This window comes from Macaca nemestrina, chromosome 11 (assembly GCF_043159975.1).
Source record: "Macaca nemestrina isolate mMacNem1 chromosome 11, mMacNem.hap1, whole genome shotgun sequence".
NCBI lineage: Eukaryota > Metazoa > Chordata > Mammalia > Primates > Cercopithecidae > Macaca > Macaca nemestrina.
In genome coordinates this window covers 88,212,490-88,239,201 of record NC_092135.1, presented here as the reverse complement: position 1 = coordinate 88,239,201, position 26,712 = coordinate 88,212,490, and the positions used below count along the sequence as shown (strand labels likewise).

The 26,712-nt window shown below is 37.9% G+C and overlaps 1 protein-coding gene across 4 annotated transcripts in view; it reads left to right on the top strand.

The window, feature by feature from the left end:
* LOC105468213 (3-hydroxyisobutyryl-CoA hydrolase) overlaps nucleotides 1-26,712 on the top strand; it is a 117,732-nt gene that overhangs the window by 64,534 nt on the left and 26,486 nt on the right. For all 4 annotated transcript variants that reach the window (XM_011718284.2, XM_011718283.3, XM_011718281.3 and 1 more), the window contains 4 exons: nucleotides 3,783-3,928; nucleotides 6,368-6,454; nucleotides 9,862-9,920; nucleotides 11,379-11,460. In XM_011718284.2, coding sequence (XP_011716586.1) covers nucleotides 3,783-3,928; nucleotides 6,368-6,454; nucleotides 9,862-9,920; nucleotides 11,379-11,460 — 374 coding nt within the window. The remainder of the gene's footprint in view (nucleotides 1-3,782; nucleotides 3,929-6,367; nucleotides 6,455-9,861; nucleotides 9,921-11,378; nucleotides 11,461-26,712) is intronic.

The following is a 26,712-nucleotide window of genomic DNA, read 5'->3' as shown; positions in this document are numbered from 1 at the left end:
CTCTCTCCGCTCTGGTACTCTGTTCTGGGAATTCTAGCTCTCTTGATTTCCCTAGACTCTTAGCTTCATCTTCTCAAATGAGGGACTATACTGGGCCTGGGAACTCACTCAAGGCATGAAGTTGGAGCTGTTCTAGGATTTACCTTGTTTGTTTTCTGATATTCAGAGACCACTTTTCTTTATTGCTTGATGTTCAGTGTGTTGAAAACACTATTGATCCATATATTGTGTTTGTTTTTATAGTTGTTTCAGGTAGGGGGATAAGTCTGGTTCCTGTTACTCTATCATGTCCAAAGTGTAAGTCTCCCAGATAGCTACTTTAAATTGGATGATTAAATATGCTGTCAGTGGAGTTGTCCTTTAAGCTGAGATTTGAATGACAAAAGTCAGCTGCATGAAGAACTGAGAGAAGAATATTGTGGCATTGAGAAAAGTTAGCTCAAGACCCTTAGGTAAGAATGAACTTGGCCTGTTAAAGGAACAAAATGGAGGCAATCTGTGTCTGAATCGAGGGCAGGAGTGATGTGACATGCTCTCAAAAGGGTACATGGGGGCCTCTGATGAGGAGTTAAGATTTAAACCTAAATATGGGAATTTGTGGAAGAGTATAAAACAGGCAATGACATAATCTAGTTTGTATTTTAGTACCATGATTCTGGCTGCTTTGAGGATAATGGATTGTAGGGGTTGCAGAGTAGAAGCAGTGAGATTGGATAATAGGTTATTACATTAGTCTAGAGCTATATTGTCCAATACTGTATAGCCACTAGCCACAAGTGGCTTTTAAAATTTTAATATACATTAATTAAATTTAAAGAAAAATTCAGTTCCTCAGTCACACCAGCCATATTCCAGGTGTTTAATAGCTACATATGGCTAGTGACTATCTTATTGGACAGCAGAAATTATAGATTTCATCATTGTAGAAAGTTCTGTTGGACAGCACAGTCTGGAGAGATTTTGGCTTTGGAGTAGTGTGGAGGTATAGAGTTGAATACAGTGAATAGATTTGAAACATGTTTTGGGCTTAACTGACTTGCTGGTATAATGAATCAGGAGTAACTCCAGGGTATTTAGCTTGTGCTACTTGATGGATGAGGCTGATTAGGGAAGGAGCAGGGTAGTTGGAGGTTTGTGAATTAATAGTTGTACTTTTGCCACGTTAAATGTGAGATACTTATTATCCATGTGGTTCTGTTTAGGTGGCAGATTTAAGAGTTTGGTATTCAAGGGAAAAGGCATGACTGATTTCGTAGTATATTATGCTTCTAGGGCTGCATAACAAAATACCACAAACTTGGTGGCTTAAACTGCTGAAATTTTTTTTCTCACAGTTCTAGAGACTAAAAGGCTGAGATCAAGGTATCAGCAGATGGTTCTCTTGAGCCCTCTCTCCATGGCTTATAAACCGCTGCCTTCTTGCTCTGTCCTCATATGGCCTTTTCTCTGTTCACATGCATCCCTGGTATTTCTTCCTCCTCTTATAAGGACACCAGTCCTGTTGGATTAGGACCCCACCCTTATGACCTCACTTAACCTTAATTACCTCTTCAAAGGCCCTGCTTCCATATACAGTTACATCAGGGTTAGGGCTTCAACATAGGACTTTTCGAAAGGACACAGTGCAGTCCATAGCAGGGAGTAATCAGCATACAGATGCTATCTAAAGTCATAGGAGTTAAGGGAAATGTGTATGTAGGAAAGAGGAGATAGCCTAATATGGAGCTTAGGCGCAGTGAGCAAGAGGTCAAGCAGAGGAGGTAGCGTCAGTGAGGGAGACTGAAAAGAAGCAGAATTGGGGCAAGGGGGAAAAAAGAGAGAATGTGGTACCCTGGAAGAGAAGAACGTGTTGTCAGGATGGAGCATTTTTCCACTTGGGCAGCATGCTGCTAAGGCTCTGGGGCAGGAAAGAGTGTAGAATGTTAGGGAACTGAAAGAAGACCAGAGTGGCTGGAGTATAGGGAGTGAGTAGTAAGGGATGTAGTGGAAGAAGTGGTAAGGGGCCTTGAAGACTTTGATAAAGGTGTTTGTTTTAATCCAGAAGAAATAGGCAGCCATGGGAGGGTTTTTTTTTTTTTCTTTTTTTTTGAGACGGAGTCTGGCTCTGTCGCCCAGGCTGGAGTGCAGTGGCCGGATCTCAGCTCACTGCAAGCTCCGCCTCCCGGGTTTGCGCCATTCTCCTGCCTCAGCCTCCGGAGTAGCTGAGACTACAGGCGCCCGCCACCTCGCCCGGCTATTTTTTTGTATTTTTTTTAGTAGAGACAGAGTTTCACTGTGTTAGCCAGGATGGTCTCGATCTCCTGACCTCGTGATCCGCCCGTCTCGGCCTCCCAAAGTGCTGGGATTACAGACTTGAGCCACCGCGCCCGGCCCCCATGGGAGGGTTTTAAGCAGTGGAATGCAAGACTCTAGTAAGGATTTGTGTTTTAAAAAGATCAAATTTGGCTATTGTGTGGAGAACAGTTTGGAGGGGAAATCAATAAGACGTGATCACTGATGGGGATTAAGGGGATGGTGTGAGAAGGTGTCAAGGCTGGATGGTTGCATCCTTTATTGAGGTAGGTGATGCTGGAGGAAGATTGTGGGAATGGCACGGGGAGGTTATGAGTTTATCTTGAGACCTAGCTAGTTTGAGGTACTAAGAGATATTTCTGTTTACAGGAGCATGATGCTTTTTCTTTTAAGTCTAGAACCTTTTTGTAAAGTAGAACTGGAGAGAATTTTAGTTTAGTGTTTGCATTTTTATCCCAACATAATTAAAGGAAACTTCAGAACAGATACATAAATTATAAAACTAGAGGGTCACAATTGTTTAAGATCTTAAACACCCAAAGGAATATGCTGGTAACTACTTGTATATATGCTATTTTCTTTATTTTATTATTATTATTTTTTTATTTGACATAGAGTCTTGCTCTGTTGCCCAGGCTGGAGTGCAGTGGCGTGATCTCGGATCACTGCAACCTCTGCCTCCTGGGTTCAAGCGATTCTCCTGCCTCAGCCTCCCCAGTAGGTGGGATTACAGGCATGTGCCACCATGCCTGGCTAATTTTTGTAATTTTAGTAGAGACAGGGTTTCACCATGTTGGCCAGGCTGGTCTCGAACTCCTGACCTCAGGTGATCAGCCCTTCTTGGCCTCCCGGCCTCCCAAAGTGCTGGGATTATAGGCGTGAGCCAGGTACCTGGCCTTATATGCTATTTTCAGTTGTTACCAGTAGAGAATTTTTAAATACTGGTGGTTAAGAAAAAGGTAAATACAAATGATTTTATTAGATATAAACCTGTTCATTTAGTAGGACTCGTGGTTATTGCATCAGTATTTAAACATCTTGAATATTAGATAATTGGCTAAGTTTGGGAAATGATTTAAATGGTAATAATTTTGCTATAATAGGCCATAGATTATGTTTTTTTTTTCCTGCGCTGATTTGGAAATAGTTTTTTGAAATTTTTACCTATTTTGGAGATTCTTCAAAAGTAAATCAGTGGTGAGAAAATTTAGGTAACATACTTCTAATATACAAAACATTGTGTCATCAAATACTTCACTGACTTCTATAGAAATGAGACATGAAGGTTTTGAAAAATACCCAAGTTAGTACAGTTTATTATAGCAAGTCTTTTGTGATATTGATTGCACTGTATAGTACTTAGTTTAATAATATTTGTAATGTATATTCAAGCTCCAGAGAGAAATGATTGTGTGATCTACAGCAAAGAGGTTATATTTATCTTTTTCATTTGAATCACCATTATCTCTTTTTGTTACATTTAATTACAGGACTGTTCCCTGATGTGGGTGGAGGTTATTTCTTGCCACGACTTCAAGGAAAACTTGGTTACTTCCTTGCATTAACAGGATTCAGACTAAAAGGAAGAGATGTGTACAGAGCAGGAATTGCTACACACTTTGTAGATTCTGAAAAGGTACTTTTTCGGATGTTTGCATTTTGTATTGTTGGAATAACAAGACAAAATAGTGCGTGGGAAGGTACAGTGGGTGGTTGAGATCCACAGACTTTTGGTGAAATCGTGGTGTGAATCCTGGACCTCTTAGTTTATAGCTGTGTTACCTTGGAGAAAGTGCATAAGCTCTCTAATTCTGTTTCCTCATATGCAAACTGGAGATAATGATACCTGGATTCAGGGTTGGTACCTTCAGTGAGTATTTTTAAGTGAACAAGTAGAGTCTCTTAAATCAAAAGTCATGCCTACCTTAAGAAAGTCTAATATGTACAAATCTAAATTTATATATAAAAAGATAGCCTTTATTTGAAGACATTTTGAAGGCTTCTTTTGGTTATGAGTTTCCCTAGTGCATTGAAAGTAATTGACTTTGGCTTTTCTGAAATACATCTGTTACAAGGAACACATGTTACTTATCTTTGCTTTTTTTAAAAAACAAAACAAAAACAAAACCAGTGTGGCCAATTTTCTCAGCACAGGATAACATAGTGGAAAAGAATATGTAAATAGTCTGAGTTTAAATCTTAACTGGAACTTAGCCTCTTTTGACCCCCATTTTCCCATCTGCAGAATGGAGATGACACTATTACATAGTCATTGAAACTCCTTGTGTTACATGTGACAGAAGACCCAATTCAAGGTAGTTTTGCCTCAGAATTCCCAGCAAGAGACTTAGGATGTATTTTGTTTCACCTGGCTTAGTTCACTCTGACTGAACTGGCTTATCTCATTCCTGAACCATATGAGTAGGTAGAATATACCTTCTGGCCTATCCTAGGTAATGCATGCTCTATCCTTGGATCTGTGGGGTAAAGTCAGCTTCCAAGGAAGCACATGGTCATCAGATCAATAGTTGATCTGAAAGGAAGGGTGTTTTAGGATATGGGAAGGAAAGCTATAAAATTAAATTAGAAAATTTATGTTACATGCTTAGCCCAGTAACTGACGTATAGTAAACACTCCAAATTTAATTATTATTAATACTTTTAATGCAGTTTTATATTTTTAGAGGTGACCAGATTTTTCATTGAGAGTCTCTTTTATATTACAAAGGATGACACTTTTTATCCTCATATCTGTAACATTCTTCTGTTTTGGGTAAGGATGCCAGAGATCATACTGACAGTGGACTATCATGTGAGTCCCCCCAAGGACGTTTTACAAATGATGAGGGTTTATTCTCACACGTCCTCTTTGGCCATTGAAGTAAAACAGCTGGATAGTATAAAAATGTACTGTTTGGTCACTAATAGAATTATCTTCACAAACTTTATAAATTGGCTGTGGAAATTTTTATGTTGATGAGCTTTGATCTTGCTTCTCACACTGTTACAGATTCTGTAAAATGTATGAAGCATACAAAATTGAAGGTTGTCTCTGTACACTGTTATGAAGGCCTTCTGTCATGTTTGGCCGAAGATTCAGATCTTTGTGTTGTGGGCATCCTCAGTCACATTGAGTAATCTCATGCTTCCCTTGAGCTATAACAGGAAGCAAACATGGGCATGTGATTATCCTGTCTGAAAGGGACACCCTTAATTACAGTGGAATTTAGTTTAGAATAAGAGAGAGCTGATGCATAACCCCTTTCTTTGTCAGTGTGTTCAATACTAGTATCTGCAATGAGTAGACAGACATCCTCAGGGCCTGTAGAGGATATGAAAAAGAGAAATATACTTTGGGGATGCAATTAGAAGTGGGTACAAAAGATAAATAACCATCTTTCTCATCTGGCAGAGGTAAAGTGGTAAGTGTAAAAACAATACAAAGAAAATACTCAAAGAATTGAAAGGAGGAAGAGCTTACCTGTAAGAAAGGACTAGAAGCCTTTTCATAAAGGTTGCAATACAGCCAGCCTTAAGGTGAGTATTATCAGGAAAAGGTATTGTCAGGTAAAGGAAACTTTTAATGAAATCACAGGGGCAAGAAAGCATTAGCTATGTTTGGGGAATAGTAAAAAGTCCTATTTGGCTCAGTGTAGGGTAGATTAAATGAGGGATTAGATGGAGAAATAAGTGAAGCTGCATTATAGTCTTGTGCGTTGACTGTGGTAGCCACTAATCATTTGTGGCAATTTTGGTTAATATTAATTAAAAATAAAATAAAATTTATGATGTAGGTCTTTGGTTCCAAGTACTCAATAGGCTGAGAGAAATAAAGATAAATGTCTCTATTTCTCCTCCTTAATTTCTTCCATCTTTTTTAATTCCTTTGAAGGCTAGATTTGCTGTATGGGAATACCTGTTCATTCAACTTAAGTCAAAATTTCTTTCAGTGATTCACCTGAAGAGAGAGCATCATAATTTAAAGTCAAGAATTCTAAAAAAGAAGATGAGATTTTATAAAACTTTCTGTTTCTATTGGATCTCAGATCTTTCCTTTTTTCCCCCTCCCCTTTAGTTGGCCATGTTAGAGGAAGATTTGTTAGCCTTGAAATCTCCTTCAAAAGAAAATATTGCGTCTGTCTTAGAAAATTACCATACAGAGGTAATCTTGTTAATATTCTAACCTCAGGTTTTAATTCATGGAGAGGGGAAGTAATTTAAAAACTAGCAATTGGTGAATATTATAGTTTGTAAATATAAGTAAATGTACTAAGGATTTATTTAAGGCGTGGTAGAAGAATCAGTGCTTCACAGTTGTTAGTATAGCCAGCTAATAAGATGACTTCTTTCCTGTGCAGCTGCATAGCTGTCTTCCCACTGCTGGTTAACTTCAGTGCATAGCCTTGTGATCAATCTTTGCAAGGGTTTTGGCATTTCTGTAAAAGGTGTTCAATGTTAACGCTATTTGTGGAGCTGTAAACTCTTGACATTTATTTATATTTAATAAAGTATATTACGGCATGTATTTTTATATCCTTACGTTGTCTGACTTAAATTTTCTTGTAAGAGCCAAGAATCTTTAAAAACACTCTATAACTTCTAGTTAAACATGATTGAATACATCCTGCCTCCTAAAACACCATTTAAAATTGTAATAAGTGAATAAAAAAGGCACAAACCCACAAAGACAAGTAGAACAGAAGAGGAGACAGTGGCAGATATGAGATGTTAGTATTTTGGAAGCTTGAAATCAGCAGGATGAGTGCTGCTAACTTAAACCAAAGAACTCTGAAAGCCAGTAAGAAGTCAGCTGATTCTTGCTGTAGACCCTTTGAAAGGGACCAAGTCCCTCTGAAGACTAGTGTGTAGAATGGGGCAGAAAAGCAGGAGGATTTACTATAAGTTTGTTTTTTTTTTTTGAAACAATCTAGCTCTGTCACCCAGACTCGAGCGCAGTGGCGCAATCTCCATTCATGGCAACCTCCGCCTTCCAGATTCAAGTGATTCTCATGCCTCAGCCTCTTGAGTAACTGGGATTACAGGCATGCGCCACCATGCCCAGCTAATTTTTGTATTTTAGTAGAGACAGGGTGTCACCATGTTGGCCAGGCTGGTTTTGAACTTGTGACCTCAAATGATCCACCCTCCTCGGCTTCCCAAAGTGCTGGGATTACAGGCATGAGCACTGCGCTGGGCCCCTCCACAAGTCTTCTTGTACAACTAAGAGTAGCTGTCTTCCAGTAGCCTGGCAGAAGAGTAGGACTTACTCCTTAGAGAAACCAAATCAGGCAGGTCTAGCTGACAGTAGAGATTGGCGAAGTACTGTACTGAAGAGAGGTGAGACATACTGAATTGGAAGACCTCTGTCCCTTTTCCCTAGTTGGCTTGCAGAACCGCTGCATCCCACCCCACTCCTAAGCGATACATTGGAAGAAAAGAAAAACCCATAGACATTGAAATTAATGGACCCCTTAACACATCTTGCCTGATCATCTTACAGTGTATCATACAATTGAGAATCCCACAACTGCAATTGACATTAGACACAAAGCTTCCTAATTTTAGTGCTTTGCATAGAAAAACAAATATTCCTAGGCCAAAACAAACAACAAAGGCACTGGAAGGAAACAGTTAATGCAAGAAGAAGGAAACTTAAAAAGACAAACACCAATCTATAACTGTTATCTTGAGATAAGAGGAAAATATTTTACCTGTTAAACAACAACAGATGTTATAAAGATAATTCAAAGAATAATATAGGCATGCCTCAGATAATCTGAATTTGGTTCCACACCATGGCAATAAAGCTAGCTAGTCACATGAATGTTTTGGTTTTCCAGCACTCATAAAAACTTTTACACTGTACTATAGTCTGTTGAGTATGCAGGAGCATCATTTCTAAACACAGGTACATATCTTACTAATTTATAATTATAAAATAATTTGACTGAAAATACTAATGATCATCTGAGCTTTCAGTGAGTCATAATTGTTTTGCTGCTGGAGGGCCTTGCCTAGATGTTGATGGCTACTGGCTGACCTTGGTACTGGTTATGCCTGTAAAATTTTTAAAATGATAACAAAAGTGGGGAATAAAAAACCCAGAACAGATGAAAATCCGTCGTTGAGGAAAACTCTAACAGAAAAGGATAATGAAATAGAAAGGGAGAGAATGGAAAACTCTAGAGGTATTATTCCAAGAGGTCCAAAATCTAATTATTAGGAATGCATAATAGAGAAAATGGAGGGGAGGAAATATTTAGAGAAATAGTACCAAAAAAATTACCCAGAACTGAAGAACATGAGTACAGATTGGCAGGGCCACCAAGTACTTGGTGGAGAGAATATGAATACACAGCGCATGAGGATTTCACTTGTTTTTATCAGAGCATTTGATAGTCTCCTGCTGTCGAATTGAGTAAATATGGGATGAATTATGGTTTGTGGGGGTTGACGGGCTTATCAAAGAGTTCTACTAAATGTATAGGAGTTAGTTTGTAGGGAAGTCATCTTAGACTTATTCAGTATTTTTCGCAAGTGATTTGGAGACCACTGATAACATTTTGATCAAGTTGATTTAGAACTAAGAAAAATAAATTAGGAAAAAATATGGATGAAAAAAACAACCCTTAGAGTTTAGAGTGATCTGCCCAATAGTAACAATGTGAAATTTAAAAAAGATAAGTGCAAATCTTGTGTTTTAACCCAAAGTACTAAATTCATTAAGTACAGAATAGAAGAAACAGCCTACAATGGAACAGGTTAAAAAAAAAAAAAAGTCTTATTTAATTGGAGCTCAGTGTGAATCAGTTGCAATCATAGGCCTGTCTCAACACTAACTCAGAGTTAGTCCAATTAAGAAAAGTGTATCCAAAGCAATCAAGGGCCTGCAGAACCCTCTTGTACTTTGCTACCATCCAGCCACACTTGCAGCTAAGATAAGTGTCCTGTGCTTGGGAGAATGACCCTGATAAACTGGAACTTGACCATAAGAAGGACCTGGATCATGAGGGGACACAAAATTGTGTCATGTGAGAAGTGGTTAAGGTGAAACAGATTAACTAGAACTATAAACACGGTAGCATTGGTTTTTGTTCCAGAATTAACAACAGAAACCTCATTACTCGTTGTTCCAGCATTTGTGAGCTCCTCCTTGAGAGGTGCTGTTTTCTCTCCCTGAAGGTCAGAGCTGCAGGCATACCAGGCATATGGTGGGAATTTCTGACTAGGATGGAAATTTGGGCAGGTTGACCTTTCAGGTCCCTTACAATCCTTAAATTCACAGATATATTTTAATGATAATGTGTTAAATGTAATAGTGGTTACATATATTTATACATGTAAATAATAATACTAAAACATTTTTGCTGTTGATACTTTTAAGAGCTAGTCTAGAGTTCTACATGCTGTCTGAATTTTGATCATACAGTGGTAGTTATTTATGAGACAGTTAGATGTAATTTGAAAGTGACAAGTGACAATCTTTCACAAAGGGTATCATTAAATATGAATTTTTAAGGATTAAAAAAGTGTGTTCAAAGTTACTAAAAAATTTTTCTTTTCAAACAGTCTAAGATTGATCGAGACAAGTCTTTTATGCTTGAGGAACACATGGACAAAATAAACAGGTACCTAAAAAGAGATCTCAGTTATATATTCCTTTGGAAAGACTATGTTAAAATGAATTTACTAACATTGTAATTACCATTTTAATTACACTGTGTTTGATAGTGCACTGAATTCTGAGATCAGATAGTATAGCGTTTTCTTTCCTTCCTTTCCTTTTTTTCTTTTCTTTTTTATTTTCCTTTCTTCTTTCTTTTCTTTCTTTCCTTTCTTTTCTTCTCTTTTCTTTTTTTCCTTTCTTTCTTTCTTTCTCTTTCTTTCTTTTCTTTTCTTTTCTTTCTTTCTTTCTTTCTTTCTTTCTTTCTTTCTTTCTTTCTTTCTTTCTTTCTTTCTCTCTCTCTCTCTCTCTCTCTCTCTCTCTCTTTCTTTTTTTTCTTTTCTTTTCTTTTCTTTTTTCTTTTTTCTTTTTTCTTGTCTTGTCCTGTCCTGTCCCTCGCTCCTTCCCCCAGGCTCTGTCCCCCGGGCAGTGGTACAATCTCAGCTCACTGCAACCTCCACCTTCCGGGTTCAAGCAGTTCTTATGCCTCAACTTCCTGAGTAGCTGGGACTACATGCACCTGCTACCATGCCTGGCTAACTTTTGTATTTTCAGTAGAGACAGGGTTTCGCCATGTTGGCCAGGCTGGTCTCCAACTCCTGATCTAAGGTGATTCGTCCTCCTCGACCTCTCAAAGTGCTGGGATTGCAGGCGGGATGCCTGGCCAGCATAGGACTTTTTTTCACTTACCTTTGAAAGTAGCTTCTTTCCCTCTCTTTCTGGGCGAAATAAATTCATTATATTTAAGTCATCTACCATGAGAATTCATCCTAGTACAAAATACCTTTTTTTTTTTTTTTTTAAGTGGGGGAAGAGCAGCTAGAAAATAATTGAATTAACTTTTATTTTTGTAAATTCATCTTCTCTGAAGATCTTAACAAGCTGAACAGTAAAAAGATTTTGTGCAGTGATTTGAATTTATATTTGTACAAAATATCTTTTTTTTTGAAATGGGGAAGAGAAGCTAGAAAATAATAATTGAATTAACTTTTACCTTTTTAAATTCATCTTCTCTGAAAGTCTTGATAAGCCGATTAGCAAAAAAGGTTTTGTGCAGTGATTTGAGAGATTGACAGACTGGCTTTGGGAAACAGGAGGAAAAGTATTAGAAAATAAGACAACCATCTCTACAATTTAGAAGCATCGATGTTTGATTGTTGAATTATCTCTTTATATGGAAATATAATAGATGCAAAAATGCAAAAGAAAATAAAATTTAGATTTTATTTTGTTAGTGAAGGTAGACTGCAAATGCTTAACCAGGGAAGCAGTGCTCTCTTTCTTTTTACGTCCTGTTAAAGAAGTTAGACAATTCTTCATTATTGAAACAGAGGTGTGGGAAAGCCTATGTTCAGTTTCATCAGTATGTTAGAAATAGGAAATCACTTACACATTGGTGAAGTCACATTTCCTTTTTTTACAGTTGTTTTTCAGCCAATACCGTGGAAGAAATTATTGAAAACTTAAAGCAAGATGGTTCATCTTTTGCCCTAGAGCAATTGAAGGTAATATTGGAATCCTTTCTGTCCTGACTGAACACAGTGAAGTCCGGTGACAGGGAAGCCTCTCTAAGGGGGTATTCGTGCTCCATTGGTGGTGACATAGCCCACGCATTGTGTTTTCTTTTTTCCCAAATTTAGGTGAGCTTCAGAAATCAGTTCTACTAACCTTGACCTAAATCCAAGTGCCATGTCTACCTGCTGGTTGTTCAGGGCAAAGCCAATCTAGTTTTATGTCCTTTGAATGTAACAGAGGACTTTAGTAAGCATGCTTCATTTCCAAATAGTCCTCCTTGTCTTATGGAGGAAGGTTTTTAGGGACACTTTAATTAGAAGGGCTGGGTCACTGGAGAATAGTCACCTTATGATACATTGCAATTGTGACATCGATCTATAAATTCTACTTAATATGGTCTTTCTAAACAGGAGGTTTAATTAAAAAGCGATGGTTTTAAACAAGTGAGAGACTCCATCTCTTGCCATAGCTGAGTCTTATGTAGAGTTTCTGTGTTAGGTACACTTTGATCTTTTTGGCACATAACTGTTAGGAGAAGAGCCATTTTTGTATAAATGTGTACATACTAGGTATTGACATTCATGGACCTCTAGTATGATTATGAAACTTGGAGTATTTCAGACTTCTGGACAAAGGAAAGAAAAGGTATGTTTCCTTTTACTTAAAAGGTGTTTTAGCTTGTCTTCATCTGATTGCATTTTTCATATATATATATAAAATTACTTTAAGCTCTACATCATGATTCCATAATGTTTTTCTGTTTATAGATGTAATCATAGCATTTCAGTTGTCAGGAAACATATTGAGAAAAAATTTTAATAGTCTTACCTGTAAAAGTGAAAACATTTCCTCCATTGTCACTGTATTTTTTTGTTTGTTTTCCTTTTTTTGAGACAGAATCTTGCCCTGTTGCCCAGGCTGGAGGACAGTGGTGCAATCACAACTCACTGCAGCCTCAGCCTCCCAGGCTCAAGCAATCCTCACACCTCAGCCTCCTGAGTAGCTGGGACTATGGGCGTGTGCCACCACGCGTGGCTAATTTTTTGTATTTTTTTGTAGAGACAAGGTTTCACCATGTTGGCCAGGCTGGTCTCGACCTCCTGGGCTCAAGTGATTCACCCACCTCTGCTTCCCAAAGTGCTGGGATTACAGGCGTGAGCCACCACACCGGGCCTTTTACTGTATTCTTGGGGGGGAAATCCAAAGTTAATTTGTCCCATGGGATCTTATACAGTATTAGAATTTTATTAACTTTCAAGGATAGGCATAAATTAGAGCAGGTAGACCAGCCATTTATTTCCCTAACTCACAAAAGTAGATTATTATTGTTAACAACTTCCAGGAATGTTTGCGTAGTCATTTTGTAATTCAAGGAATCTGACTTTAAGTTGGTGTATTAGGGTTCTCTAAAGGGAAAGAACTAATGGGAGATATGTATATAAAGGGGAATTTATTAAGTATTAACCTGCATGATCACAAAGTCCCCCAGTAGGCTGTCTACAAGCTTAAGGAGCAAGGAAGACCAGTCTGAGTCTCAAAACTGAAGAACTTGGGGTCTGATATTCAAGGGCAGGAAGCATCCAGCATGGGAGAAAGATATAGGCTGGGAGGCTAGGCCAGTCTCTCCTTTTCACATTATTCTGCCTGCTTTATATTCTCTGGCAGCTGATTAGTTTGTGCCCATCAGATTAAGGGTGGATCTGCCTTGCCCAGCCCACTGATTCATATGTTAATCGCTTTTAGCAACACCTTCACAGACACACCCAGGATCGATACTTTGTATCCTTCAATCCAGTCAGATTGACACTCAGTATTCACCATCACAAGTCCACCCCTTGTCAACTTGAACCCATACACATCTCCTGAGGCTTCAAATAAAGACAATAATAAGGTCATAATTATGCCTAACATAATGCAACTATCCTTTGTACAACCAGAAACGCACCAATTCCCAACCCAAATACTATTACATAAAGTTAGCAGTACTTCAATGCTAATATGAAGTCAGTAAATCTTATGTCACATGATAAAGGAAAAGGAAATAAAGATATTTTCTTAGTATAAGTATATACATGCACAAACATGTGTTTAGCAAAAGGTGGAGGAAATACTCATGACAATTACAGTCTCCATTTCTGTGGCTGATCACATGGTTGTAACTAGTATTGATGACTACCTTCTTCTACTACCCATTCTGTATTCCCTATGTCTTTAGCAAGCACCTCACATCAACAAAAAGTACACCCACACAACCCCATTCAGAAGCCATCAGCATCAAAGATCAAAGGTAAATAAACACACGAAGATGAGGAAAAGCCAGTGCAACAATGCTGAAAATTCCAAAAACCATAATGCCTCTTCTCTTCCAAATAAATGATTACAATTCCTCTCCAGCAAGGGCACAAAACTGGATGGAAATGAGTTTGATGAATTGACAGAAGTAGGCTTCAGAAGGTGTGTAGTAACAAACTCCTCTGAGCTGAAGGAGCGTGGTCTAAACCAATGCAAGGAAGCTAAGAACCTTGATAAAAGGTTATAGGAACTGCTAACTAGAATAACCAGTTTAGAGAAGAACATAAATCTTGAAGAACAAGTATCAGTAATCGAATCAATCAGGCAGAAGAAGGGATATCAGAGATTGAAGATCAACTTAAATGTGAAGACAAGATTAGAGAAAAAAGAATGAAAAGGAATGAACAAAGCCTCCAAGAAATGTGGGACTATGTGAAAAGACCAGACCTACGATTGATTGGTGTACCTGAAAATGACAGGAGAATGGAGCCAAGTCGGAAAACACACTTCAGCATATTGTGCAGGAGAACTTTCCCAATCTAACAAGACAAGCCAACATTCAAATTCAGGAAATACAGAGAACACCACAAAGATACTCCTTGAGAAGAGCCACCCCAAGACACATAATCTTCAGATTCTTCAAGGTTGAAATGAAGGAAAAAATGTTAAGGGCAACCAGAGAGAAAGGTAGGGTTACCTACAAAGGAAAGCCCATCAGACTAACAGCGGATGCCTGTGCAGAAACCTTACAATCAGAAGAGAGTGGGGGCCAATATTCAACATTCTTGAAGAAAAGAATTTTCAACCTAGAATTTCATATCCAGCCAAACTAAGCTTCATAAGTGAAGGAGAAAGGAAATCCTTTCCAGACAAGCAGATGCTGAGGGATTTTGTCACTACCAGGCCTGCATTGCAATAGCTCCTGAAAGAAGCACTAAATATGGAAAAGAAAAACTGGTACCAGCCACCACAAAAACATACCAAATTATAAAGACCACCAACACTATGAAGAAACTGCATCAACTAATGGGCAAAATAACCCACTAGCATCATCATGACATGATCAGATTCACACATAATAATATTAACCTTAAATGTAAATGGGCTAAATGCACTAATTAAAAGACACAGACTAGCAAATTGGATAAAGAGTCAAGACCCATCAGTGTGCTGTATTCAAGAGACCCATCTCACATGCAGAGACACATACAGGTTCAAAATAAAGGGATGGAGGAATATTTACCAAGCAAATGGAAAGCAAAAAAGTAGGGGTTGCAGTCCTGGTCTCTGATAAAACAGACTTTAAACCAAAAGCAATAAAAAAAGACAAAGGCATTACATAATGGTAAAGGGATCAATATAACAAGAAGAGCTAACTATCCTAAATATAGATGCACCAATACAGGAGCACCCAGATTCATAAAGCAAGTTTTTAGAGACCTACAAAGAGACTTAGACTCCCAGACAATAATACTGGGAGACTTTAACCACCCTACTTTCAATATTAGATCAATGAGACAGAAAATTAACAATGATATTCAGGACTTGAACTCAGTTCTGGACCAAGTGGACCTAATAGACATCTATAGAACTCTCTACCCCAAGTCAACGTAATATACATTATTTTCAGTACCACATAGCACTTATTCTAAAATCAGCTATATAATTGGGAGTAAAACACTCCTCAGCAAATGCAAAAGAACGGAAATCATAACAAACAGTCTTTCAGACCACAGTGCAATCAAATTAGAACTCAGGATTAAGAAACTCACTCAAAACCACAAAATACATGGAAAGTGAACAACCTGCTCCTGAATGACTACTGGGTAAATAACGAAATTAAGGCAGAAATAAATTAAGTTCTTTGAAACCAATGAGAACAAAGATGCAATGTACCAAAATCACAACACAGCTAAAGCAGTGTTTAGAGGGAAGTTTATAGCACTATATACCCACATCAGAAAGTGGAAAAGGTCTAAAATCGACACCCTTACATCACAGTTAAAAGAACTAGAGAAACAAGAGCAAACAAATTAAAAAAATAGCAGAAGACATGAAATAAGCAGAACTGAAGGAGATAAAGACACAAAAAAACCCTTCAAATAATCAGTGAATCCAGGAGGTGGATTTTGAAAAGATTAACAAAATAGACCACTAGCCAGGCTAATAAGAAAAGAGAGAAGACTCAAAAAGACACGATAAAAGAAAATGATAAAGGGGATATCACCACTGATCCCACAGAAATGCAAACTACCATCAGAGAATGCTGTAAACACCTCTCCACAAATAAACTAGAAAATCTAGAAGAAATGGATAAATTCCTGGACACATACACCTTCCCAGGACTAAACCAGGAAGAAGTCGAATCCCTAAATAGACCAATAACAAGTTCTGAAATTGAGGCAATAATTAATGGCCTACCAATCAAAAAAAGCCCAGGACTAGACAGATTCACAGCCGAATTCTGCCAGAGGTACAAAGAGGAGCTGGTGCCATTCCTTCTGAAAATATTCCAAACAATACAAAAAGGGGGACTCCTCCCTAACTCATTTTATGAGGCCAGCATCATCCTGATACCAAAACCTGGCAGAGACACAAGGGTAAAAAAAATATTTCAAGGCTGGGTGCAGTGGCTCACACCTGTAATCCCAGCACTTCAGGAGGCTGAAGTGGGCAGATCACCCGAGGTCCAGAGTTCAAGACCAGCCTGACTAACATGGAGAAGCCCCATTTCTACTAAAAATACAAAATTAGCTGGGCGTGGTAGCACATGCCTGTAATCCCAGCTACTCAGGAGGCTGAGGCAGGATAATTGCTTGAACCTGGGAGGCAGACGTTGTGGCGAGCCGAGATTGCCCCATTGCACTCCAGCCTAGGCGACAAGGCAAAACTCTGTCTTGGAAAAAAAAAAAATATATATATATATACACACACACACACACACACACACACAGGCCAATATCCCTGATAAACATCAATGTGAAAATATTCAATAAAATACTGTCAAACATAATCCAGGGTCACATCAGAAAGCTTATCCACCACCAATCAAGTCAGCTTCATCCTGGGATGCAAAGCTGGTTCAACATAAGCAAATCAATAAATGTAATCCATCACATAAACAAAACCAGTGACAAAAACCGCATGATTACAATAGATGCAGAAAATGCATTCAATAAAATTGACCCCTTTGTGCTAAAAACACTGAATAAACTAGATATTATGGAACATATCTCAAAAAATAAGAGCTGTTTATGACAAACCCACAGCCAGTATCATACTGAATGGGCAAAAGCTGGCAGCATTCCCTTTGGAAACTGGCACAAGACCAGAATGCCCTCTCTCACCACTCCTACTCAGCATAGTATTGGAAGTTCTGGCCAGGGCAATCAGGCAAGAGAAAGAAAGAAAGGGTATTCAAATAGGAAGAGAGGAAGTCAAATTGTCCCTGTCTGCAGATGACATGATTGTATATTTAGAAAACCTCATTGTCTCAGCCCCAAAACGTCTTAAGCTGATAAGCAAGTTCAACAGAGTCAGGATACAAAATCAGTGTGCAAAAATCACAGGCATTCCTATATACCAATAATAGCCAAATTATGAGTGAACTTCCATTCACAATTGCTACAAAGAAAATAGGAATACAACTTACAGGTGACGTGAAGGTTGGGCACGGGGGCTCACGCTTGTAATCCCAGCCCTTTGGGGGGTGAGATGGGCAGATCACCTGAGGTCAGGAGTTCAAGACCAGGCTGGCCAACATGGTGAAACCCTGTCTCTATTAAAAATACAAAAATTAGCTGGGTGTGGTGGCGCATGCCTATAATCCCAGCTACTCAGGAGGCTGAGGGAGGAGAGTCACTTGAGCCCGGGAGGCAGAGGTTGCAGTGACCTGAGACTGTACCATTGCATTCTAGCTTGGGCAGAGGAGGGAGACTCTGTCTCAAAAACAAAACAAAAACAAAAACAAAAAAGGAGAACTGCAAACCACTGCTCAAGGAAGTAAGAGAGGACACAAATGGATAAACATTCTGTGCTTATGGATAGGAAGAATCAATATCATGAAAATGTCCATACTGCCCAAAGTAATGTTTAGATTCAGTGCTATTCCCATTAAGCTACCATTGACTTTCTTCACAGATCTAGAAAGAATTACTTTAAATTTCATATGGAATCAAAATAGAGCCCGTATACTGAAGAGAATCCTAAGCCAAAAGGACAAAGTTGGAGGCATCATGCTACCTGACTTCAAACTGTACTACAAGGCTAGAGTAACCAAAACAGCATGGTATAGTGGTACCAACACATATATATAGACCAATGGAACAGAACAGAGACCTCAGAAATAACACCACACACCTACAACCATCTGATCTTCAACAAACCTGACAAAAACAAGCAGTGGGGAAAGGATTCCATATTTAATAAATGTTGGGAAAATTGGCTAGCCATATGCAGAAAACTGAAATTGGACCCCTTCCTTACACTTTATACAAAAATTAATTCAAGATGGATTAAAGACCTAAACATAAGACCTAAAACCATAAAAACTCCAGAAGAGAACCTAGGCAATACCATTCAGAACATAGTCATGGGCAAAGACTTCATGACTAAACCACCAAAAACAATTGCAACAAAAACCAAAATTGAGAAATAGGATCTAATTAAAGAGCTCTGTGCAGCAAAAGAAACACTCATCAGAGTGAACAGGCAACTCACAGAATGGGAGAAAATTTTTGCAATCTATCCATCTGACAAAAATCTAATATCCAGAATCTACAAGATTCTTAAATTTACAAGAAAAAACCCCATCAAAAAGTGGGTGAAGGACGTGAACAGACACTTCTCAAAAGAAGACATTTATGGCCGGGTGTGGTGACTCACGCCTGTAATCCCAGCACTTTGGGGGGCCATGGCGGGCAGATCATGAGGTCAGGAGTTCAAGACTAGGCTGACTGATATGATGAAACCGCATCTCTACTAAAAATACAAAAATTAGCCAGGCATGGTAGTGCACACCTATAATCCCAGCTACTGTGGAGGCTGAGGCAGAAAAATTGCTTGAACCCGGAAGGCAGAGGTTGTAGTGAGCCAAGATTGCCCTACTGCCCTCCAGCCTGGGTGATAAGAGCAAGACACTGTCTCAAAACAAACAAAGACATTTATGCGGCCAACAAACATACGAATAAAAGTTAATCATCACTGATCATTAGAGAAATGCAAATCAAAACCACAGTGAGATAACCCATCTCACACCAGTTAGAATGGAGATCATTAAAAAGTCTGGAAACAACAGATACTGGTGAGGATGTGGAGAAATAGGAATGCTTTTACACTGTTGGTAGGAGTGTAAATTAGTTCAACCACTGTGGAAGACAATGTGGCAAGTCCTCAAGAATCTAGAACCAGAAATACCATTTGACCCAGCAATCCCTTTCCTGGGTATATACCCAAAGGATTATAAATCATTCTACTCTAAAGACACATGCACACGTGTGTTTATTGCAGCACTATTTATAATAGTAAAGACCTGGATCCAACCCAAATGCCCATCAGTGAGAGACTGGATAAAGAAAATGTGGCATATATACGCCATGAAATACTATGCAGCTGTGGAAAAAGAATGAGTTCATGTCCTTTGCAGGGACATGGATGAAGCTGGAAACCATCATTCTCGGTAAACTAATACAAGAACAGAAAACCAAACACCACATGTTCTCACTCATAAGTGGGAGTTGAACAGTGAGAACATACTGACACAGGGAGGGGAACATCGCACACTGGGGCCTGTCAGGGTAAGGGGCAAAGGGAGGGAGAGCATTAGGACAAATACCTAATACTTGCGGGGTTAAAACCTAGATGACAGGTTAATGGGTGCAGCAAACCACCATGGCACGTGTATACCTATGTAACAAACCTACACATTCTGCATATGTATCCCAGAACTTAAAGTATGTGTGTGTGTGTACATGTATATATATATGAACTTAAAGTGTGTGTGTATATATATGTGTGTGTGTGTATATATATATATGAACGTGGGGCACCTAGAGCTACACATTGCAGCAAGAATGCAGTTTGGCAGTGTCTTACAAAGTTAAACTTACCAAGACCCAACAGCCCCACTCTGTGAGATTTATCCAAGAAAGTGTAAACACGAATGCACACAAATGCTTGTATTTACAAGTTCATTGGAACTTTGTTCATAATAGCCAAAATCTAGAAACAGCTGAATACATATTAATTACTGAATGAATGAACTTACTGTGATTTATTTATACAATGGAATACTACTTTCTAAGAAGGAATGAGCTACTGATACAACATGATAAATCTTGGAAGCAGTATGTCAACGAAAGATGGTGTATGCAAAGGACCACTCCTTGTATGGCTTTGTTTTTATGAAATTCTAGAAAAGATAAAAGTATTTGAATAGAAAACAGATCAATTGCCAGGGGGCAAGGAGAACTCCTTGGGGTGTTAGAAATGTTCTATATCTTGATTGTGGGGATAATTATACAACTGTATACACTTACCAAAACTCATAGAACTTTGCACTTAAGTGAATTTTATTATATATAACTAACATCAGTAGAACTATTTAAAAAGTAAAAGGACATACTAACAGTTTGACCTATAGATGTATGCATTATATTTGCTGAATGTACCCATTATAGTATACCATTTATTGCTACTAATGAGAGCAGTTTAATGCCAGTGTTGATGGATACATTGTGCTTTGGGGAAAGAGTATGATAAAGGGAAAAGTGCATCCGTTTATGTAGACAAGAAGAGAAAATAGTTTTCTGGTTCACTGATGGGCCTTAGTAACCTTTAAATGCTATCATTGGCATTTAGGAAACATAAAATAGTAGTACTTGTATCTTTAGATAGTATCTTTTCATTTTATATAAATTGTTAATGTCTTTAAGAAGTTAATAGAAAAGTCTTAAGATCAGGTTGCAAAAGGCAGCCTTCTTGCACTGGCTCTAAACCTTTTATTATAAGATACAAAAAAGAATATTAGTACCATGTTTTGAAGGTCTGTTTTGATCTTTGTATAGTAATATGACGTTTCAGATTGGTGAAAATATACTAAAAAATAGAAATATTTCTGTGAAACTGAACTAGTCAGTGAAATAGACATTAACTTGTTCTTGTTTAAGTATTTTGTATTTGTATCAGTTTATTGTCAGTTGGAACACCTCTGGAAATGATTTATAGATATATGTATATAAGGTATAAGATGATTACTTAGAAAAATATTTACAATTAAAAGCAGAACGTAACTCTTAAATATGGTTGATTTAAACTAGTTTACAAAATTAAAGACCATTTAACAGAGTATAATAGAGCTTTTGTCGCTTGGTTTTAATATAACAGATGATATGATTTGTTATTAAAATACTTGTGAATTAAATTTGACCTTCAGCTTAGTTTCATTTAACCCTAAGGACAAATGCCAAGAGACATTTCCCATATAAACCTTACAGCAACACAACACAGCTCCAGATCTTTAGTGGCAATATTGTAAAACACCTTAAAATGACAGTGTTAACTCCATGAAGGTCTCTGCACCTCTGTCTGCTTGTCTCCATTCTATTATGTGTCTTTTTCTCTCAACCTTTTACCTTTTTGCTTTATTGAGTGATATCTAGCACACACCATTAACTCCTGGAAGCTTGTTTAACCCTTATCTCCTGGCACCTATGACAGAGTATTTACATGGTATGTATGATGAATGAATGAATGGGTAAGATGCCATAGCAGCCTCTGAAGTATGAAAATGACAATCCAGTATCTGTTCTCAGGGAGTTGGCAATCTAATGAAACACATACATAAATGAACAATTACAATACAGTGTGGCAAGTGCTGCTAAAATAGAGGCACAAATTATGGATGTCCATAGAACGATGGAGGGATTCTGAGAGGCCTCATGAGGAAGTGAAATCTGAGCAAAGTCTAAAAGATGAAAGTGAGTTGCCAGGTGCCAAAGGGTGTTCCAGAGAGAATACCACATACTCACACAAATGTTTGGAAAGTGCAGAGCAAGGAACAAGGAGTAACATACCAGGAAATATGGCCAAAAAGATGACTGGGGGCAGATCGTAATGGTCCTTATATTATACTTAATTGCTTGAATTCTGTGAGTTTTTCCGCGTATGCGTATTTTAAGAACTCACATTTTTAAAGTGTAACATACAGAAAAATACAGAAGTCATGTATATATACCTCAATATTTTTTCACATGAACATAAGAAATGTTGGAGGCCGAAAGATTGAGGGTCGTGATCCACTCAGTATACCACTAGAGGCCATATGAGTAACAGCAAACTGTTCTCATAAACGCAGAATGTTGGCAAAGTGACAAACTGTATGCCACCCATAAGGAATGCTGAGGGCAGTCATGCCCAAGTGCAGTGTTTCTTTTGATTAGGTACATCTGAAGCCTGTTATTAATAATATGAACCTGTGATCAATTAAGCAGCTGACCAATCATTACCTCTTCCGCCTTGCTCTTGTTACCCAATAAATACAAAGGGCTGTAGAAGCTCAAGCACTGCCTTTGCTCACTAGAAGCAGGGAGCCCTCTTCTTCTTCCCCAGCCCCTTCCTTTAAAATAGTTACTTTTGTCTTAAGTTTTTACTTCTATGTTCCTCCCCCTTCATTCAGTCTGGTAATGACAGTCTCAAGTAGTAACAGTAGTAATTGTCATAGTGAGGGTCTCAAGTAGTAATTGTGGCAGTCTACCACAAAGAAACATTTACAGAGTGCCCCAGATGTCTTACTTGTGTGCCCTCCCACTCGCCACGTGTGTGCCCTCCCACTCGCCACGTCTTCTCCAGGATAGATAAATAACCATTGTACTGGCTTCTCACATCATACATTTTTTTTGAGGGTTTTTGTTTGTTTGTTTGTTTTTTTAAAAGACATAGATTTGCTGTGTCACCCAGGCTGGAGTGCAATGGCACAATCTTGGCTCACTGCAACCTCCACCTCCTGGGTTCAAGCGATTCTCCTGCCTCAGCCTCCCGAGTAGCTGGGATTACAGGTGCCCACCACCATGCCTGGCTAATTTTTGTATTTTTTAGTAGAGCTGGGGTTTCAACATATTAGTCAGGCTGGTCTCGAACTCCTGACCTCAGTTAATCCACCCGCCTTGGCCTCCCAAAGTGCTGGGATTACAGGCATGATTGTTTGAGTTTTATATAAATGAAATTGTATCATTTTGTGTCTAGTTTCTTTTGCTCAGCATATTTGTGAGATTCATCCACATTGTACCTACGTAGCAGTAGTTTGTTCATTCTAAGATACTCCATTGTTTGATGTGTTGCATTTCACTTACTCATTTCTACTGTTGGACATTTGAAGTTATTTGCAGGATATTACTGTAAGAATTCTGCTATAAACAGTTTTGGCCTTGTGGTAACATAGACACAAACTTCTATGGGTTATATACCCAGAAGTAGTGCTATAAAATCATCAGGTAGGTGTATATTCCTCTTCAGTAGTTATTGTTAAATAATTTTCTAATATAGTTGTATCAGTTTACATTTAAGTACTAGTTGCTCCACATTCTCACCAGCATTTTTGTTGTTGTTGTTGTTGTTGAGATGGAGTTTCACTCTTGTTGCCCAGGCTGGAGTGCAATGGCATGATCTCAGCTCACTCCAACCTCTGCCTCCCAGGTTTAAGCTATTCTCCTGCCTCAGCCTCCCAAGTATCTGGGATTACAGGCATGTGCCACCATGTCCGGCTAATTTTTGTATTTTTTAGTAGAGACGGGGTTTCACCATGTTGGTCAGGCTGGTCTTCAACTCTTGACCTCAGGTGATCCACCCACCTTGGCCTCCCAAAGTGTTAGGATTACATGTGTAAGCCACCATGCTGGCCTGAAATTAAATTTTATGTATTGACCTTGTATCTAATGATTTTGCTGAACTGACTTATTTTTTAAGTGAGTTATTTATGGTTTGCACATTACTTTGAATTTTCATCATTTGTATACATAATGTCATACTTCCTTCTTCCTTTATTCCTTCTTTTCCTTTTCTTCTCCCTTCCCTCTCTCCCTTCCTACCTCCCTTTCATACCCCCGTTATTTCCCCTTTCTCACCAGCTTCCTATACTGGCTAGCACTGCCAACAAAATGTTCAACAAAGGTGATGATAGTGATAGCCATCTTTGTCTTATTCCCAGTCTTTAAGGGGAAAGCTTTTAAGAACATTAAAAATGTTGATTTTTGTAGGTTTTCTGTGGATATTCTTCATCAGTGTGAATAAATTGATTCTATGCCTAGTTGGTGAAGAGCTTTTTCGATAATTATTGTTTTGAACGAATGTTGGATTTTATCTTGCTTATTTTTCTGCGTCTATTGAGATGATCGTATGATTTTTTTCCCCTTTATTAATGGAAATTACAATAATTTTTGATGATCAAATGTTTTTAACTTTGAGGAAGTCTAATTTATCTTTGTTTTTCTCTTTTATGAGTATTGATTTCTGTATCCTAAGAAAACTTTAACTACTTACAGAATATCTTCCTGTGCTTCTGGAAGATTTCTAGTTACTGCTTTTTCGTTTAGGTCTAGATCTACCTCACATTAATTTTTTGTGCATAGTGTAAAATATAGAAGTCCAGGTTAATTTTTTCTCACATTGTTATATAATTGTTCCAGCACAGTTTGTTGAAAAGACTTCTTTCTCTTTCTTCCCCATTGCATTGCATTGGTGCCTTTTGTCAAAAATCAAATGACATTGTAGATAGATGGGAGTCTGTTTCTGGGATAATGGCTTTTCAAAGAACAAATTTTTATATTTTTGAAAGAAGCCTTATTTTTTCTTGATATGTGTTTTACATATTGTTGGATTTGATTTGCTAGTATGTTTAGGATTTTTGCATTATGTTTATGAGAGATTGGTCTATAATTTTTCTTGTAATTGTCATGTCAAGTTTTGGGTAATAAGGTTATGCTAGACTCATACAATAAAGTAGGAAATATTTTCTTTTTCCCCTGTTCTCTGGAAGAGTTTATATAAATTTAAAATACAAATTTTATTAGTAAAGCCATCGGGGACTGAAGTTTCCTTTGTGAGAAGGTTTGTAATTATAGATTATATATATATATATATATTTTTTTTTTTTTGAGATGGAGTCTTGCTCTCTCGCCCAGGCTGGAGTGCAGTGGCGCAATCTTGGCTCACTGCAACCTCCACCTCCTGGGTTCAAGTGATTCTTCTGCCTCAGCCTCCTGAGTATCTGGGACTACAGGCACGCACCACCACACCCCGCTGATTTTTGTAGTTTTAGTAGAGACGGGGTTTCACCATATTGGCCAGGCTGGTCTTGAACTCCTGATCTTGTGATCTGCCTGCCTTGGCCTCCCAAAGTGCTGGGATTACAGGCATGAACCAAGATTATATTTCTTTAATAAAGAATATGTGACTTTTTTTTAAGTTGTCAAATTTATTGGAGATGTTGTTCATAATATCTTTTGATGTCTGTGGTACCTGTAATGATTCCTTTTTTACTATTACTGTTTTTTTCTCTCTCTCGTCTACCCACCATCCTCATTTACTTTATCTTTCCATCTTTATATTTTCAGGCTCTTTATTGGTCAGAATTATTAGTTGTAGAAAAGAGAGTTCACACCAGGTACTCTTAAGCAGAAAAAGTATTATTAAGGGACACAGACAGCACAGACAGCTTACAAAAGCATTAGGGGACCCAAACAGAAACCCTTTAATTTTACTGATTAGAATGGGGAGCTTACAACAGAGGCAAGTATTAACATGAGACGGTATTCAGAAGATTGTGAGCAGGCATATATGAGAGATTTCATTACAAGCGCTCTTCAGTAACCAACCACAATGCAGAATAGAAATTCATTACTTTGGGCTTTTGCTACCTCTCAATTTAACTGTTATGGTTTTACAGACTTGTTAAAAAAATGATTGGATAGACTTTTTGATGTTCCTTAAAAAAAAAAAAAATCCAGCCATATAAGATGCTTCTAACAGTAGTGTCTCTTAGTTTAGTTTTATTTTCTATGCACTGTTTGCCCTTGTAGAAAACATTGTTTCTGCTGAAAATGCTTTCAGGTAATGTATGTTTTGAACTGTTTTGCATTGATTTATTTCTCTTGTGCCTTGCAAGTGTTTAAAAAATTTGCAATTCATATTATTTCTGTGGTATAATATGAACAAGTGCTTTATCCTCCCCTCTGACCTCTGTAATGGGGAAAGAACATTCATTATTTCTTAATTGGTTGCCGTCTGTGGCTTACTTACACTTTTTTCTTGATGATATTTTTAGCAGTTCAAAGAAAGTTTTTAGAAATAGTGAATTTGGTTTCTGAATTGAAGGATTAGAAAGTTTATCTCACAGCATGTTAGCGGATTTGAAATATTCTATGGCCTTTATTCAGAGGAGAGCAAAATTACATCCATGTATATATTCTTCCTACACCTTTAAGCATTCCTTTGAGTTGGATAGGAGGTAAGCCCATTTTTTTTTTCTTTAATTAGACTCTTAAGCCCTCATTTGCTGTTCATTGTCTCTACTCTGTACTTAACGGAAGTGAATATCAGTTCTGTTTTTAATGCATATTTTTTAAAGTAAATTGATCTTAAGTAGAAAGCTGAAACTGGATCCCTTCCTTACTCCTTATACAAAAATTAATTCAAGATGGATTAGAGACTTAAATGTTAGACCTAAAACCATAAAAACCCTAGAAGAAAACCTAGGCAATACCATTCAGGACGTAGGCATGAGCAAGGACTTCATATGTAAAACACCAAAAGCAATGGCAACAAAAGCCAAAATTGACAAATGGGATCTAATTAAACTAAAGAGCTTCTGCACAGCAAAAGAAACTACCATCAGAGTGAACAGGCAACCTACAGAATGGGAGAAAATTTTTACAATCTACTCATCTGACAAAGGGCTA